The 19,490-nt window shown below is 35.8% G+C and overlaps 1 protein-coding gene across 2 annotated transcripts; it reads right to left on the reverse strand.

Moving 5' to 3' along the window:
• Positions 1 to 160: 160 nt before the first annotated feature.
• On the reverse strand, positions 161 to 16,201 carry LOC105228959 (protein wech). 2 transcript variants are annotated; one of them, XM_011208989.4, is made up of 6 exons: positions 14,505 to 16,201; positions 6,741 to 7,026; positions 4,810 to 4,975; positions 3,055 to 4,749; positions 2,837 to 2,989; positions 161 to 2,139 (listed from the first exon to the last, which is right to left on the reverse strand). In XM_011208989.4, the coding sequence occupies exons 2-6, from the start codon at positions 6,944 to 6,946 to the stop codon at positions 1,969 to 1,971; spliced, it is 2,391 nt and encodes a 796-aa protein (XP_011207291.2). In that variant the 5' UTR covers positions 6,947 to 7,026; positions 14,505 to 16,201; the 3' UTR covers positions 161 to 1,968. The 2 variants fall into 2 exon arrangements, with proteins under 2 accessions (XP_011207291.2, XP_019846856.2); XM_019991297.3 differs by having other exon boundaries at positions 3,055 to 4,975.
• Positions 16,202 to 19,490: the final 3,289 nt, after the last annotated feature.

Consider the following 19,490-nt stretch of genomic DNA (forward strand, 5'->3'; position numbering starts at 1 on the left):
AAAATCTCATTAGAATGGCGTTTGCTTAACATCTTTGTTCTTGTTTGCCAAATATTTTGTATGCAACTGTATTAATTGTTGTTTGTTTCAAAATCTCATTTCAATGGCGTTTGCTTCACATGTTTGTTCTTGTTTGCCAATATTTTGTATGCAACTACTGTATTAATTGTTTTTTTCTTTTTCTTTGTTTCTTTGCATGCATATTCTTTTCTTTTATTGCTATTTGTTGTGTTTATAATTGTTGTTGTTTTTGTTAATTGGTTTTCCATACATGTTTTACAAAATGTGGAATTCCATCATCTTATTACCAGGGATCACAAAAAATAGTCTATTTACATACATACATATATTTTTAATATACTATATTATTTATTTTGTAATTGTTGTTTTAGCATCTAATTTAAAGTCTTTCAAAGAACATGCTGAACTTTCCATCACATTCTTAATGTTTAACACAATTACATACTTATGTACATATTCGTTTTTCCTTTGTTGCCTCTTTGTTTGCATGCGGATATGTTCAATGCCGCGCAACTGCTTAGAAAATGACAACGAAAAACTTTATACATATACACGCTTACATATAAAAATAATAAATATACGCTTTGCAAATATAAAATCGTACGGTGTTTTTTTCTTTTCTTACATTTTGTTTTGTTTTGTTTGCTTTTAGAGTGTCAATTATTTGTAAAACAATTTTCGCACGGCGCACACTCGTCTGACAAGTGGTGAATTTGCATTCGAGGTGTGAGTAAATGGAATTTAACTGCATTTAATGCTGGTTTTGTTTCTTTTTTGCTTTTTTGGAAGGACTTTTGGTGGTGTGAACAGCAGCCGCAGCCAATTACAAATTATGTAAATGTTACTGTTTTTAAATTGTTTTTTTTTTTTGTATGTTTTATTTTCTTTCGTTCTCATTTTTATTGGCCTACTAACCAATAGGTACAGTTAATCGTTAATTTATGCTTGAAATTCGCTAACTTACAATTATTTGCTTGTATGTATGTATGTATCTGTTAGATGTTATATAATATGAATTACAACTATATTTTCGCTAAAGATTTTCTTTTTATCATTAATACTATAGTAATAATTTCAAAAATTTCGCTTTGCTTCACATCAATTTTTTTTAATTGTTTCACTTTTTTCTTGTTTTTTTGGATCGATCGAGGAACAATAAGTTTTGGCTTGTTACTCAAGAAGTTTCTATTATGTGTTTTTTGTTTTTAATTTTTATATATTCGTAAATATTTTTGCGTACTTTGCATAGTGAACTTTTCATAGACGTACATATGGTTGTATGTATGCTGGCACAAGTTTGAAATCTCATTAACCATATTGTAAGTATGTATATTATATGTGTAATTATACTCGTATATAATATAGAATTGCGTTTTTGTCAAACATACGCGTATAAATTTACATACATTCATATGTCTTATTTATCAACATGCAAATTTGCTAAACTTTAGTAATCTATATATGTATATATGTATCATATACCATATAAGTATGTTATATGTATGTTTATATGAATACAATTTGTTAAATCTTGTATATATAATTTATACTCTTTTAATAGTATTTATAAATTTTCAATATATAATATATTTTATACGCACTTACAGACTAAATATTTTTTCTAATATTTGTTACTTTTAAATTCTAATGAACACAATCAAGTGAATTTTCACATAAAACACTGTCGAGATTGGTATTAGTGGCGTGCTTATAATTTCATGTCTTAGTCGCTTTGGCAGTCAGTCTTCTTTAAAAAGGTATAACCAAAGTACCACACAAACATATGCACTTGATTACAGTTAATTACAGTATTAAAAAACAAAACAAAAAACAGAGCAAATAAAACAGAATAAAATAATTCAAATTTCGTATGAACTTACAGACAATTGTTAATCGATATGCATTGCATACAATTGTAGAAATAAAAATTTCGGTTTTCAACTATAATTAAAAAACGTGTACAAATCTTTTATAAGGATTTGTGCCTTCTTTGGAATCCGGCGATAATTCGATTAGGAAAACAATGCGGCCATCGGGCATTAGTGCAACATCACATGTGCGATCCTTCTCGTCGAGAGTTTGTGGCATCAATGGGTTAACCGATGGACGTATCTCAATCTGTGTGAAAAAAATTAAAAGAAAATTTTAATATTTTAAATCAAAACAGAAAAAAGATATTTTCAGTCAGTGTGCCGCTATATGCTATAGTGGTCAATCTGAACAATATGTTCGAATATTATAGCGATGTAATAGATGTCTTCGGAAAATATGTATATATGTATGTATGTATGTATATTTTCCATACAAGCACCTTCCGTTAAGGGGTTACATGGGTTACGGGTTTCAAAAAAGAAAATTTCATACAATTTTCACTGAAATTCATTTCATTTTTTTGTAAAAATGTCTGCCAAAAATACAATTTTCAGTTTATTTCTTTTTCGTCCAACTTCTAAGTTAAGGTTTTAACAAAAACACGTATTTTTTTAAATTTAGATGATCCTGTAAGGAGTTATCCTGCCAACGCAGGCAATGGCCAAGTTTAAAATATTTTTTTCTAAAAATTTCAAAATTTCTTTCATAATAGTGTATGTTTGTAAGGTTAGGAAATTCTAATAGAATTTTATATTTAATTTTTTGTAACAGAAAACCATTTTTGAATAAAGTCTGGTTTTTACCCGAGGAAATCCATGTAAACCCTTAAGTGCTGATACATTCAAAATTTGTCGAATTAAGAGAAATTTCCAGGATGAGCAAAAAACAGAAATTACCGTACATCTAGTTAAGGATTAATTAAGGAATTTTGTCAACAACTTACACTCCAGAGATACTCCAAGCTAGGACTATAAACGATTATACGTTGATTCTTTGAATCGGCAACGATAATGCGTCCGTCGTCATCACAGCAAATACCAGAAGGGCGATTAAATTCTTGAATGCCAGTACCCTCATGGCCTTTAGCAGATATAATCTGAAATGAAGACACATACATTGTAAATTTACAATCGCAAACATATACCAATGTACCAAACATACCTCATTAATATCTGGATCGATCAGGTATAGACAGTGATTGTCAAAGTCCGATACTATAATATTGCCAGTTGGTGTATAGCATACACCTCGCGGTGAAGCAATGCCTTTATTCTGACCGTGATTATCGAATACGATTTGTCGTATGAAACGGCCCTCCGAGTCGAACTGTTGTATACGATGATTACGCGAATCGGTGACAACAATTTGACGACGCGAATTTACAGCCACATCCCACGGATATTGGAACTGTCCATACTCTTTGCCATAGCTACCGAATTTCAACAAATATATGCCAGCCGCATTGAAAATCTGTACACGATGATTATCCTTGTCGACAACAATAATACGATTATCTATGTCAACACAAATTCCAGCCGGCAAGTCGAATTCGCCATTGCCAACACCTTTCCGACCGAATTTGAACTTCAAATTGCCATCCGGGTTAAAAACTTGCACGCGATTATTACGTCTATCCGAGATCAAAACATGACCCATCTTATCAACGCACAGGCCCCAGGGGCGACTAACCTGCCCATCGTCGTGTCCTTCTGTGGCAAAGGACAGTGAGAGTGTATTGGAATTACGTGCCTTTACGTGCTCAAGCGAACCGGGTATGGCCTGTGTGCTGCGCGGTGCACCAAAATGTAGATTTGGCGATGTGCGCAAAACGCTGAGCTCCCATTCGAGACCGGTACTCTGAAAACCACATGCGCTGCCACCACGTACTGGTGGTAACAATGGTGATGGAATGCTATGGAAGCTATTCTCCCGGATGAATGGGCGACGCATATTCGGTGGCATCGCAACATTGGCCACTGGCATATTTGGATTATTGGTTATCGGCATAACGGCACCCATTTCGGCACCTACAGCGGCGAGTACGCCACCACCGTTCACTATTGGCATATTTTGTTCATCCACCAACACAACTCCGCCTTGATTGCGAATATCTTGCAATATATTATAGTCCGGCGAAATGAATCCGAACATCTCCTGTTTTGGCTGAAGATCCTTATATATGGCAGCGAATTGTTCGAGTTGCCGCTCGCCATTTGCAATCTTCATCGCAATCTCAATGTGATCCATGCGTCCACTATTCTCGATAATTTTTTGTAACATATCGGAAGTTTCAGCAAGTCCGGAAAGTGCCGATTTCAAGCCGGCCATTTGATCGTGCAAAGTGCCCAAGCGACGTTGACGCAATTTATCAACAAAATCCAAGAGGAAACGTTCGCGATCCTCGATGGCAATTATGAATTGTCGAAAGGCTTTACGTATAGCGTCACTCAGTTCGATGCAATTGCGCTCAATCATTCGTATAAATGTCAATGCCTTATCAATACTACTCTTAATGCACTTGGTGCCCGTACGGCTACTTTCAATGGCCGATTGTATCTTGTCGTTAGCTTCATCAACGAAACTAGCTATGGAAGCGTAATTGTGCTCTTTGTGTTCGTGCAACGTGCAACATTGACAGACTAACTTTTTGCAAGAATCGCAAACATAACGCAACATCTCATTGTGTTGATCGCAAATGTAGCTGGGCGATGGTGGTGGTGCTACCGGCGGCGCTACTGGTGGTGCAGCGGTTAATGTGGCACTAGAGACTCCACTGGTGGGTGAGGAGGCTGTGCCGATCGGTGTGGGTAACGCCACGATTGCATGATTCGCGAATACAGGACTCTTGCGATGTTCCTGCAGACAATTATTGCACATAAACTCATTACAATCAATACAACGTATGGAAGCACTTACTTCGCACCAACCGCAATTCATGCTCGAATTGCTAGACGACTCAGATGGGAATTTTCTGGGCCGAGTTATAGGCGGTCTGGGCATCCCAATGTTACCCAAATCATTTGATGGCTGTTCGACACCACCAAAGTAGTTATTATAGGGGAAATCGGCGATTGGAGGCGAACTAAAATAAGAACAATAAACAAAATCAAAGTTAGCGACTGAAATAAATCGTGGACGACTCATAGATATACTGTTTCCATTATGGAATTTCTTGTGTTGAAAGTAGTAGCCCACTTTTAATTTTACTTGGAAATTATTGGCGTCAGCTCATCAGATTTATGCTCAAACGTGATCTAACCTAATCTTAATTTAGACCCAACCGGCGGTCAGTGACATTATTATTTTCCTTTGAAAACCTGCTCACAAATTTAAAGCATACGTAATCTTTTTTGGAGTCTTTCCTATTACTCTCGGTACATGTTATATAAATTTTTTGTTCATATAACTGTTGTTTGTAACATTTAAATTATGTATATCAAATTGATTATGAAAGCAAGATAAAATCATGAACGGTTGTCCTTTGAAGATATTATTCGCTCTGAATAAAACAGCTTACAGCGTTGTTGTCTCTATAACAGTGTTGTCCAACGTAACTGTGTGCACGTTATGCTTGTGTTGGTTATTCTAGCGTCAACTGATCGCAAAATTCTTCTTTGCTTGCCTACGAAGTTGAATACAGTAGCACAATCGTGCTTTCACAGACACTTGTCGCGACATGTTGGTGTGAGGTGTCTGGCACTGTCCATGCGCTATTGTGGCCGTGGACAACGCTGCTCTATAATAACCAGCGCCAATTTTCGTGAAGATATTTGTTCAAGTAAGAAAGTTTTCAATACAAGGACTTTAATTGGATTAATTAGTTTGTAAGACACCTATATTCTATAGTACTTTTAGTCCGTTATCGGCGGTTGCAACAAATAAGCAGCATCTTCGGGTGAAAATGGCACGTGCAAAACTTCGAATCAATATCTCAAAAACTAAGAGTTTAGTTCGCATATATACAGACAGACGCCAAAATCGACACGGTAATCATACGCATATCATATGATTTTACTATACCGATCTTAACAGGGTATCAAGGCATGGTTTTACTAAGATACCCTGTTAAGATCGATATTGCAAAATTATACCATTGCCAAGCCCACAAAAAGCGTTAATGGAAAAAAGTCAAGTAATTTTTCTAAGTTAAAAATCAATTACAATTAAATTTAGAGCATAAAATCCGAGTAGGCGAATCTGTTGCCGCGTGATCCATCTCTCAAACTACACTAAGCTATATCAATCGAACGCAGCGAGAACATTGCTTTTGACCATCTCATGATACAAAATAAAAATGGATAAAGTTAGACAATACTCGTATTACTCGGATCTCTTTACAACAGTAATTTATTGTAGGTTAAATTCAAACTAATAACGTTAAACATATGAGTGCTCTTGTTTAATGAAAGGTTACTATGACAAGCAGCGGCTACTTAAAACGAACCTCCAGGGTTCGAAGGATTCGTAGGTGGATAGTTAAGTGTTAATATTGATCAATGATGGAATGTACTGAATGTTTACTAAATTCCTTCGAAAAACTGAGTTTCTGTGTCGTATTCCCAAAATCCGTTTGAATAAACTGTAATTTTTTCGTGCCTTTGTTTAAACCTCGACTCTCTCTTGACTATGGTTTAACTTTGGACTAGTATGCGAAGAAGCTCAAATACCTTCGTTTTGACATAGAAATGAACAAATGGATCAGAATACCTTACATTCTTTGGGGAATATAATTCCCCCGAAACTCCATAAAATTGTGTTCCTTAAGGGCATAAAATGTCCTACTACTTTTCCAACACAAAATCGTTACAATTGCATATAAATGTTAGAATTAACTTATGTGTACTTACAATTCATTACTTAAATGCTGCATCGATTGCGGAGCGGCAGCACGAGCGGCGGTCATATCCCATGATGGAAAGGCATCGAAAAAGTCGGCTAGCAAACGCTCTGCATGGCCATTCGGCATTTGGCCATTGCTGCCGTTCGGTGGGTTATTACCGGCTGCCATTTGTTGTTGTACGCTGGGGGAGCTTCCCGATAGGAGTTCCATCATAAAATTCTGCTTAAAGCGGCGAGTAAACTTGCGCGATCAATCGAACACACGTCCACCACTCCAACAATTAACTTCGCACACTGAATTGGAGAATTCAAAATACAAAAATACACTAATTCACTCTTCTTCTTCTTCACAAACACTGTAAAATATTTAGAAATGTTTTTAGGTCTTTTTTGGTTTTAAATAAACTTTGAGTTTATTTTATGGTTGAATTTTTGTAGTTGTTGTAAATAAAATTGTAATGTTTTTGAAACAAAACCGAAGTGTTTTTAAAACAAAAATTTTATTTTTTAAAACAAAATTTTTAAACTCGACTAACTCGATGTCTTTCTGACGGTGGCGCGAACAACACTGTGCAACGTACTGACTCGCCGGCGCTGTTAAAGGGCGTCAGACGCAGGTATCTTGCAGCAGTAAGACAGCACAGGTCACAAATAATCTTTGCTTTGTGGCTTGCTGTTGTTTCAATGTCGGTAAGCGCATTTGTGTGCGTATGTATGTGTGGGTCGTAGGTGCCTATGTTTGGTTGTAATGTTGCATGCGGGTATGTGTGTATGTGCGGCTGCAACAATTCTAGCAACATGTGTTTTGTTTTTACTATTTTCGGGAAGCTATTAAATGGCAAAGTATCAGTTCCGCTCTTTGAGTGCATTGATTTGAGAAGAAAGACATTCGTTTTCAGCTGCCAGAAATTCATCAAATAAAGGCAGGATTATCGCCTGCTCGGCTTATCCCTGCTACCTTGCAATAATTGTTTCTGTGTGTAGGTGTGTTTACAATGTCGGTCTAGACTAAATGCACATACATACATACTTATGTATACATTTGTATATAAACCAAATTTCGGCCCAAATAGACATATTATATTAACTTATGTGTATATACAAATGTATGTATATAACTGCATAATCAAATATATATTTTTTGAAAAATTTTTGAATAACCCAAGATATTGATGCAGTCGAAATCGCTGCAACTATATCAAATCTCCCATACAATATTCAGACTTTTAAACTTCGCCTTAAAATCGCTAGCTCGAAATCGATTTTAGACCCATAGTCTCCTCGGAAAATTTGGCAAAATAGAACATTTCCTCTATACTCGATTTTATAATAAAAAATCGACTCACTCTAATGTAGGCGTATTTACAATTAATGTTAAATAATTACAAAATAAGAAAAACGCTGTGATTATAATATTTTGATAATACATAACGTATTATGATATTTCAAAAACATATTTTAGCAAGGCGGTAGGACTGTCCTTAATTACTATGCTAAAAATGAGCGCAATCTGTCAACCAGTTTGTTTATACATAGTAGCTGCCTAAGTCGGTACATATCAGTAGTGAGTTGCGATTTTTACAATGGATAAAAGGTATCAAGCAAAGAATTTGTCTCAAATTTTGTATTTCTAACAAAATTTCATGGGCGGCATCGTTGCGAATGTTGGAAAAGTCTTACGTGATTCAGTTTTATCACAAAACAAAAGCAAAGCGAATGGTATAAAACCTTCAAGGCAGTCGAGAGATGGTTGAAGACATGCCTCGTTCTGGACCACCTTCGACCTCTTCATCTAATGAAAATATTAAAAAAAGTGAAGGATATTTTGTGTATAAAACGCGTTCTTGCTCAACTCGATAAAATTAATTTTTTTTTTCAAAAGAGTAACGTGAAGGGGTCTCTTTGGACATGTTTGATTGTGTGAATTCCGATTCCATATTCTTGGAGAGCGTTATAACTGCCGATGAGACATGGGTTTATGAGTTTGAATGCGAACGAGCCAATAATCATCGGAATGGAGGAAAAACCAAGCCGAACCCAAAGTGGGCCTCATCTAAGAAAATGATTCGATAAACGTAAATTTGTAAAAGAAGTGTAAGGAGAAGAAGGCTGAATCCAAGAGCAAAACATAATATTTACATAACTGATAAAATTTTCGACTTAAATCATACATAACAAAATATTAACAGAGTCCAACCTAGCAGAGTTTCGTAGTGAAAAGGACCAGCTGACTACATTTACTCGTATTGAGCTCATTACAGCTAGGTATTTTCATTCTCTGTTAAGTATCGTAGTAAAAATTGTAAAATATACGACGTGGATGGAGAGCATCGATAACAGCATGTTAAGGAAAAATATGCTGTTTAAATTAATTTGACACTCTAAACGACGGACACTGACATTATATATGTACGTAGTTCAGCGAATTAAGAGACAGCGGCTGCCTGGCTAGGTCTTGTCATCCGAATGGATGAAAACACTCCAGCTTAGATGAAGTACCCGCCTGGGAAAGCTAAGGAAGAGAAAGACCTCCACTCCGTTGGAAAGACCAGGAGGAGAATGACCTGGCTACACTTGGAATTTTTAATTGGCGCAAAACAGAGAAAAGAAATAATGCTGGGAAACTGTTGTACTAGGAGTAAACACGGCTATAACCGCGTCAGCCAATGCTTCTTTGCCAATGATGAAGAAGAAGAAATTTCAAATCAAGTGATGTCTACTCCTCGACAAAAAGATTTTAAATCAGCTTAAAGAACTTCAGATTATTTTGAAAAAGATCTTAATTTGTTTTCATTAGCCAAGTAAGCTTGTGTGGTTTTTAATGATCAAAGCTTTGAATGTTGTTCACGGTGTGAATTTGATGAAAGAGAGAGTAAAAGGGTGTAACCATTTTCTTCTTTGTTTAACAGAGTTTAGACCAGTTTTACTATTTTTAATAGCATACATTATTTATTTTAAAAATTTCATCGTTAATCAATATGACTAGCAGTCAAAATACGTTCGATTCGCTACACTGTAACAGCTGACAGCTCACAATAGCATAGAAGTTTCTAAAGCCTACTGTTAAAATCTTGGAAAATGGTGCCTTGTTGCTGCAACCAGGTAACTGCATACCTGAATAAAAGGTGTAACATAATCATGGATATTTTCCACTAACAGATAGTGCATGCAGATGCACAAAGTCATACAATATGCACGTATTCAACTAAAATTACAATTTTTTTTTCAAAAATTGATGAGTACACACATCCATATGCTTGTGTGCATAAATAAATAAATCAAATAAATTGAATTATTGTGCGATTTTGAAAGAGATGCTGAGAAGACATTAACAAGAGAACTGCAGCGCAAATCAAATCAATGTCCCTCTGCTCATTACCGTCGAACGAAATTCTAGGCGAGTCATCTGTTAACGGCTGAATGCATCCATATCCGCATAAAGTAGGTATTTAGCACAAACACACTCACACACACATACTTTCATACAAATGGAAGTGCGTAAATGCACGTACTTCGTTTGGCGTAAAGCAGCAGAGGGTTTTCTAGTACGGTCCTCGCCTCGCTTTTCTTTATTATTTTCATCTTCTGCAATCGATGTGTTACGAATGCGTAAGGAATCATATGCGTGCCGAAATACATACATACACAGAAACACACACATACACACGTGCATGTATATGTGGTTTTCTTGAGAAGAGTGCCGCAGACAGCAAAACAACTACAATAACAGCGGGGAAGAAGTTTTTAACGCTAGGCCATGAAGGCACAGACAGTTGACGGAAAACCACCCCTGTTATTCATAGAAATTTGAACTGAAAGTAAACTCACCCCTAAAAAGATTAAATACTATTGCGATTTGTGTGTCCTTCTGGAAGGTACCCTTACTCACCAGCCATGTACACCCAATTCTACATGCATACATATTTACTTTTATGGCATTACAAAGCAAACACACATATACCAAGGTACCAATATAGTACCGTATGGAGTTAAGGACACGATATGCCAAATGAAATGCTAAGAACTGTATTAAGACAAGGGCAAAACATACAAAGTGCGCAGAATGCAAAAACATTATACCTTTGTATATGTGCGTATGTATGTTTGTATGTATCTGAGAATTGCGTAGAATAATTTCTTGGCTACACTCTTGCACGAAATTTAATAACTTCGTACTTATGTTTGTATGCTGACAGATTTCTCTGCTCCAGATAGTAACCCTATTATGTGCTGGATTTAGGAAATTTCCTACAATTTTCAACTTAAAGAAGTAAAGAACGCAGTCTCAGCCAGAAGAAATTCAAACATTAGGCTTGCAGGTGAATATATTCGACTTGGCACCTTTTTTACCTATATTTTTCAGCGATTAACCAGTTTAGGCTTAAAAAAATCGAAGGCAAAAATGTTGGTCTTAAGTCCACTAAAATATCCTAAAAACATCATTCACTGCGTAGAATAGTAAAAAAATATTATTTCTCTGCCGAATCCGTTATAATGTTAAAGCAATTGGACTCTTCAGACATTAAAAACGTTTTTCTGAAAACTGCCTTTTCATAGCAGAATACGATGATACTCGAATACTATCGTAGTTATCTAGTTGAAATGTTATTTACTAATATTTTCGGCCTTGTGAAAACAGCCATTTTGTGAAAAATGAATGTAGGGGCTTATCCTGGATAGAAAGCTTTTAAGGAGCACAAAATTTAATTTACAGCATACAGAATACGTAAGGAATGTATTTATTCCAACGATGTTCTATGGTGCATTCATCTGGTGGATAAGTTCTAAAAGGTTTCACTTGCTAAGAAGCTTGATCGTGTCGAAAGAACGGCTCCCATTGGCATCTGTGGTTCACTACGGAATACACGAAAAATACCAATAAATGTCATTTTTAAACATATCTGCATTTTAAACATAGCAGCCGACATTGACAATGCGTCCACATGTATTGCTACGAAATGTGTTCTACGGCTCTGGGAAACTGGGCATATAAAGGGATCCGAATAAGAACACGATTCTCTCCTCCTTCAATTTGTTCCTACCGCATTGAACGTTTTCACGGATGTGTCGAGGGTAGGAAGAAAAGTTGAAGAAGGAGTTTTCTGTAAGGGAGGAGTGTCTGCCCTTACTACTGATAGCATTAGCTAACCAGAGGGAAAACCCTTGCCCTGCACACATCGGAATGGGATCAGGTTGGATCCCCATAGGCGTCTTGCATTTTAGCACTGTACCAATGGACCTCGTGTGCGCTTAGCAGGTTTATGGGCCTCACCTGTGCGACTGCATGATCAGTTGGGCTTAGAATAGAACGCAGGAGATCTACGAAAATATTTGCACTTAGCGAAGTTCATCGAGAAGTACTTGCTTGACATAGTCCAATGGGCATTCAGAAGTCAGTTGTCAATGTTGTGTGAAGGAGGGTGAGTTGGAAACATTCAGGCACTTTCACCTCTATTTTATAGTTCTAGCAAGACTGAGGCTGACACATCTGACAGAAGACATAGGCGAAGCTGACATTAGCCGTCTCAACAAATTTATGATAGGCTCAATTTGTAAGAGGCTTACATAGGAGTTTAAGTACCCCAACGGACGCGCGTTCTAATCTGCCCAAATGAGATCCCTGTTAGCGTCTGCCCCTACCTAACCTAACTTATTTAAAGCCAGTAGCTATTACTTAAATAAAAAAGTATGCAAAAATTGTGATTGTGATTGAAATTGTGACCAGAAAAAACTATCAACAAATTTAAATAACTAACAATATTAGGAATAATACATATTTAAGCCTTTTCCCAAAGCCAAACTTCGTTAAACAGTTAAAGCCAACATTTTACCCTTGTAGTTCGCGTATCGTCTAAAATGGCCGTTACTTCATTTCAATATTTTTTAATAAAGGTATATTAATACGAAATTTCAACGGGGTTTAACTTACTATATGTTGCTAGGTTATTTTCAATAATTCAAAAATTTCATACTCAAAATTAAAAACAAATTCCTTTCGAAAATTACTTCACCAGTTTTGATAAAAGTTGGGTTAGTTAATCAAGATAATCAAATCGCCCTTATTCAATATTAATACTTTGGGAACTTCTTAATCATCGAGAAGTGATCCTTGAAATACAAAATAAAATGAATATTGAAAAAAGTAAAACAACTGGAAAGTCATCGTACAAATTGATGAAGAATCGCCAGCTCTATTTAACGCAGTGTAAATGAAGAATGACTTAGCTTTACTTTTTCTTTCGAATTGCCATTATTTGCAACAGGACTAGACTAGATGATGAAAAAGGTTAAGATCGGTTCAAACAAAAAGTCGAAATTGACTGAAAAATAATAGTCTAGTATACGCTGCCAGTTATTTCGATAAATTATTCATTGTCCTATGAAAAATTAAGTATATCATGTTGGATTATGTTGTTCTACATACTGTTTTCGTATATGCCATCTTAAGCGTTACCCGATTTCTGATTGCTGCGAGCCAAAGTGCTTAGGTGAGTGAAGTTTAAGCAAACATATTAATTTTCATCTAAATCTCTTACCATCAAGAAGCCATTGAACATCAAAGCTACTTTTAAGTAAATACTTCGTAGGGACGCTGGAAACAATGGTCCCAATCATTAGCAACTGTCTAAATGAAGCTAACCAATAGTTGCATCAACTCAGCGTCGCCATCGTTACATTTTTCTTCTCACCAAATACATCTTTAGTTTCACCAAAGCCTGCCATTTAACTTGTATAACAAAGTCGTTTGACAATCTATGAAAACTGATTAAATGTTTTATGAAACAAAAGCTGTGTAAAAAATAGGGTGACGAGAGCGCTGCTAAGTAACTAATCCCTTAATAATTGAATTTTAACATAGTGTCCGATTGTGATAACTGAAATTTTACGGTAAAACGAGCGTGTGAGAGAAAAAGAATACAATTGAATTTTCGAACGCCTTTTTTGCACATTTTACAACTTCTAACACGAAATTGCCACTCTTGAGAGTTACAGAACCGATCTTTTAAAAGTCATATTACAGGGGGCTTATTATTAAAGAGGACAGATGTAAATATGTACATACATATATATTTTTTTTACCATTGGATATTAGTCAAAGCATTAATGAATTCAAAACCTTCAACTCTTAATAGGTTAGGTCAGTCAAGCAATCAAAAAGGGTCTAACTTTGACAATTTATTCAAGAAGTAAGGAAAAAGGAATCGAAATTTCCTCCTTTCAGATCATATATATTTGCGTGATTGTAGAATCCTTAAGTGTGCTTTATCCAAAAGATTTAATTTTTTAAATTCTTAGATAAGTCTAACCAAAGACAAATCCTTCAACACTCAATCAAAATGGTCGTCAAATAATTTACATACACATGTACATGTCTATATACATACATATGTATGTGTATATACTATGTACATTCTGTTGATAACAATATGTGTCAATGGAAACCAAAATCTATAACACTAGTACAGTTAGAAGTAGTTTTTCCAACAGGATTAACCGCGCCGCACAATACCCACATACATATGTACATGTGTATGTACACAACATTTCACATACACATGTATGTATTTGAACTTTTATCATTCAGATCTTAGGTGATTTAAATGCGTTGTAACGAATGCAGTCCCGAATATCCTTTTTACCTTTACTGTGTCAATATGTGCACACATACACACATACCCGTAATTATACATATGTATGTAAAAGTACTAAAGACTCTGTCTGTAGCAAACTTATCTATGATGGCTTGTTATTTTTATCATTTTTGTACTTACGTTTCTTGGCACAGGCATACAAGTTTGCGTTTGTATAGGTGTATACGTGTGCAGTTGTTGTTGTATCTGTGTCGTCGTCACTGCTGTCAGTGTTTTCGTAACCGAAGGAAAGGCCGACACCAACGTATGTATGGGGTCTTTTCCGTTTCCCTAATACAACGTTCTGACTATTGCCTGTGTGCTGCGTTACGACGTCTTGTTCTGCTTCGCCGTGCTGTTTCTATGCTTCTAACGCATACGAATACTTGCTTTGCATATGTACATATGTATATGCTATATAAAGGTGCTGGGATTTTTGCTTTGCTTTTCGCTCCCCAAATCTTCTATGTATTGGTTTTTTCTTGTTTTCGTCAATTTGTGTTGTACACAATCGCTTGCGTTTCTCTTTTATGTTATTTTCTCTTAAATTTAATTTTTTTGTTTTTGATTTATGAATACTTTTAGGGTTGTATTCAGTCTATGCTGGGCTAACCGACTCCCAATTGGATTTTTAACACTATGAATTTTTTTGTTTTTGTTGCTTGCAAGGGCCACGAGTATGCGTTAATTATATATTTAATTATTATTTTGTTTAAAATTTTATTTTCAAGTCGTTTTTGTTTTTGTTTTTTTATGATTTTACATACATTTAGTACTTTGGAAGAGTTCAGTCGTTTTATGCTGGTGTTTTGCCGTTGTTGTTTTTGTTATTTTTTTAATTTTCCAAATCTCCACTACCTCGCCGAAAACTTACTTCGCATTATCTTTATATGTTTTCATGTATGCATGTGCATGTGTGTATGTGTTTGCATATGTATGAAAAGTATTTGTTCGATTGAGTGCATACATATATTTGTATGCATGTATGTTTGTTTGTTTGTCAAATGCACATAGATATGCTTCATCTAATGCCTTTTCATGTGTTTATGAGCGCTCTTCGCTGCTTCTCGGGTTCCTGCTGTTAGTTCTTTTCGTTTTTTTGTTCTTTTTTGATTTCCTTTTCGAATTTCGGGCGCACCACAGCAATGAAAACGTAACAGAAGTTAAAAAAAGTGCGTTTCTTATTGTTTTTGCATTATTTTTTTTTTTGTAGTTTGCTGTTATTTTACTTAATTTGATTTTTTGTTTTCTAATTTGTTGTTGCACTGCCCCTGTATTGTTGTATTTAATTTTAAGTTTTTTTCGCTAATGCATTATACAATGTTTATATATATATTTATATAATATATAGTTATGTATGTATGTACATATGTATATATTGTAAAAGTACCGCTTTTGAAGCCGTTCCCTTTTGTTAGTTGTAATTATATGAATTTATTTTATTGTTAATTTATGTAAAATCAGTAATACTCCCCTGCTCCTTTTATTAGATTTTTCGGCTTTGAAAGCACTCTTAAAAACTCTTATACATATTTATTTACATACACTTGTGTATGTATGTTTATAAGTTATTATATTATGGCCTTAGATTATTGCATAGTGTTTATTATTTATTTATTTCACATAAATTTATTTAAGTCTGATCAAATCCATTGCACGGAGCTTTGTACAATTTCGCCAAAGCTGCTTTTAAACGCTGACTATATGTATATATGTATTTATTTGTATATATATATATTACTTTTTGATATATCAAATCCAACGGACACGCTCAGTTGCACGATTTAAGGACAATAATAACGAAGACTATACACCTTTCACACAACAGCTCTGACATGACACTAACTCACCGTTGAGGCAGCGCGCCCTTATGTTGTGTTGCCCAATTTCCTATCAGCAAGTCAACGAGAGAGCCCAGCTGGCGTGTTGGGCGCACACAAACGCCCAAACTTACGGCATGCACGCACACATGGACATTTCCAAGCTTGCATATGTGCATATATATTTTATAGCGCTGCATTTATATACATTTATGTGAGCGCACGCAGGCGCTTACACACATGCGTACATGCACTTATATGTACTTGTCTGTACTATGTATGTATGCAGCCAATGTTGGGTACCCATTTGCTTAGTGTTTTGGGGCTACCAAACGACATAGTGGTGGTGGTGACTTCTTGGCTTGTTGGTGTTGTTGTAGGCTACAAATGTAAACCAATGCGCAACAAACAGGACGAGAGAGTACCTTAATAATGTGTAGATATGTATTTTTATTTGTGTGCAACTGTCTGTAAGTACGTCTATATCTATGTGCGTATGTATGTAAATGATAGAAAAAACTACAAGATATCAGAAAATCAGCATGAAAATGTAAACGCAAACAAATTATATTTACATTTTAATACATTGTACTAACATATATTCTACTTAGAATAATATACACAATAACGTGAAAAGATAAAAATTCTCAAACCAATTACAAGCGTTAATCCTTACAACTAACTACTACATTGTTGACTTTTGAGGCAAACTGCTTCGGTGGAGGCAAACAAACATACATACATACATACACTCACACGCGTATTTGCAAATTTATGTATGTATGTATTAAACTTGCAGTACTCGCATTAGTCGCTTACTCCCTTTTCTGCAGTGAGTTGAGCGAAGAGTAGACATAGTCACCCCTATCGCACGTGCTGCCTTGCTGTCGGGTCACAATACATTCCCAAAAATTAATATCCCGACTTGAGGGCAGAATGAGTGGATGTTTGATCGTAGAGGCAGGAATCAGGAGTACTCATTACTTAAAGCACGCACACATGCACGCACCGTATATCTGTAAATATGTACATACATATATAGGGAGCTCTGTAAAAGGTGGCACAAAAGCAGTTAATTAATTTTCAAAACCATATGGTATAGAATACTTTTATACCCCGAACTGGGTACGAGTATATTAAGTGTGCCATGAAGTTTAAAACACCCAGAAGGAAGTATCGGAGACTGAATAAAAATATACATACATATGTATATAAATCAACAGCGCAACGAGCTGCGTCAATTTAACCATGCCTATCTGTCTGTATTTACGCTTTTAGCTCAGCTTTTGAGATATCCATTTGAAATGTTCTCCCTAAGACACTCCACATTTGTTGGAGCCGCTGATATGGAACTATTATAATATATAGCTCTTCACAAAATTGGGATTGATAGTTGGCCAAGATAAGAAGAAGAATTGAAGAACTGATAAGAAGCATACATCAGCTTATTTGTAGAATATGGTCTGTCGAAAACATGCCCGACGATTGGAATTTAAGTGTGCTCTGCCCAATACATAAAAAGGGAGACCCTACAATCTGCGCCAACTACCGAGGGATAAACCTCCTCAACATCGTTTAAGGTTCTATCGAGCGTACTGTGCCTACCGCCAACAAACTGATTGGACCTTGCCTGTGTGGCTTTAGGCCTGGAAAATCAAGAACTGACTAGATATTCATTTGATACCAAACGAGGTTACAGACAAGGAGACTCCCTATCGTGCGACTTCTCCTATCTACTCCCGGAGAAAATAATTCCAGCTGCTTAGCTGAATAGAGAAGGTACAATCTTCTATAAGAGTGACAGCTGCTGGCGTACCCCGATAATATTAATATCATTGGTCTCAACAACCGCGCCGTTAGTTCTGCTTTCTCCAGATTGGATAAGGAAGCGAAGCATGTGAACCAGGACTAGAGGAAATATCTCCTGTCACCAAACAAACAGTCGTCTGACTTCCACGTCACTGTTGACCATTATAACAAAGAAGTCGTAGATAATTTCGTCTATCTTGAAACCAGGACACCGACAACAATGTAAGTCTCGAAATCCAACAAAAAGGAAGAACGACTGGCGCGCTATTGTAAACTCGGCTATAACAGTGTAAGTGGTGTCTGTGCCATTAAAGAAGAAGATGTGTGTTATTCTAAGAGCTTATGGGGTATTTGAGACCTTCTGATTACGAGTTTGAGTTAAACATTTTCCATCACCTACAGCTATTTTTGTATGTTTAGTAAATGGTGGTAATTTGACAACCACACCCCTTGACTACAACACGCAAAATGTCTGTAAAGTGTTATTAGGGTTAGCAGTAGACGAGAAGTGGATCTAACTTAAGATCTAATGAATTTATTGTGTTGTTCATTCTATGGAAGTTACAGTTTGTCTCTCAGTTGTTCTCTACTTTCTATGAGTCTTTGCATGGGTAGTCCTAACTTATAGATAGTAGGTCTGATAAAGTGGCCGCAACTTTATTTAAAATTAAATTAAGTTCTATCAAATAGCCACGAGACGGGCATAAGGGAAACAGTTCTAGTAGATACTACTAGATGTCTTTAATTGATCTTATAAGTTGTGATCATTAGTGATTTGATGATCTATTACAGTGGTCTGCAAGAGAAAAGACAAAGAAGAATACGAGTAACTAGAGGATGAGATCACCAACCAAAACATCGGGGTTTCATCCAACAGCGGTTATATTGGCGAATTTGTCTAGATCGCGTTTATTCACTCTAACAACAACGATCATGAAAATCGACCTACACTTACTATTTGTTGGGTTGCGAGTAAATGCGCCGAAGTTTGTGAAGTGGACCGACCGATTTAAAGGCTATGTATATTATTCTCAAAACACAACATTGTTGTAATTGTAATAATAATGTTTCAGTTCCCACGACAGTCTGTTCTGCGTTACCAGAACTCTCCCGGATTTTCTTCGGCCAGTGACCATCCTTTCGACGATCTATTACTATAGATCGTATAAGTAGTATTAGTAATACCAATAATATTAGGTGATTTGTTCATAAGGAATGTTAGTGCACATTCAATTAAACCAAAGAATTCTTATTTCTCTCAATAACAATTCAAAGTAACCATCTTCCAAATATCAAAAAACAAATAGTTGTGAATACTTCAATATTCAAATTAATAAAAATAAGTTGTTCAAAAACTACCTCCCACCATTCTCACCCTGAGAAATGACATTTTGACGATCGATTATCCGTTTGGTTTACGTTCGTCTGTATCAAACAATACCTCGATAGGAAATACTAGAGTATCTACCATAAATGTTGAGCATTTCATTTCATTTCA

The sequence above is a fragment of the Bactrocera dorsalis genome, unplaced genomic scaffold, assembly GCF_023373825.1.
Source record: "Bactrocera dorsalis isolate Fly_Bdor unplaced genomic scaffold, ASM2337382v1 BdCtg155, whole genome shotgun sequence".
Taxonomy (NCBI): domain Eukaryota; kingdom Metazoa; phylum Arthropoda; class Insecta; order Diptera; family Tephritidae; genus Bactrocera; species Bactrocera dorsalis.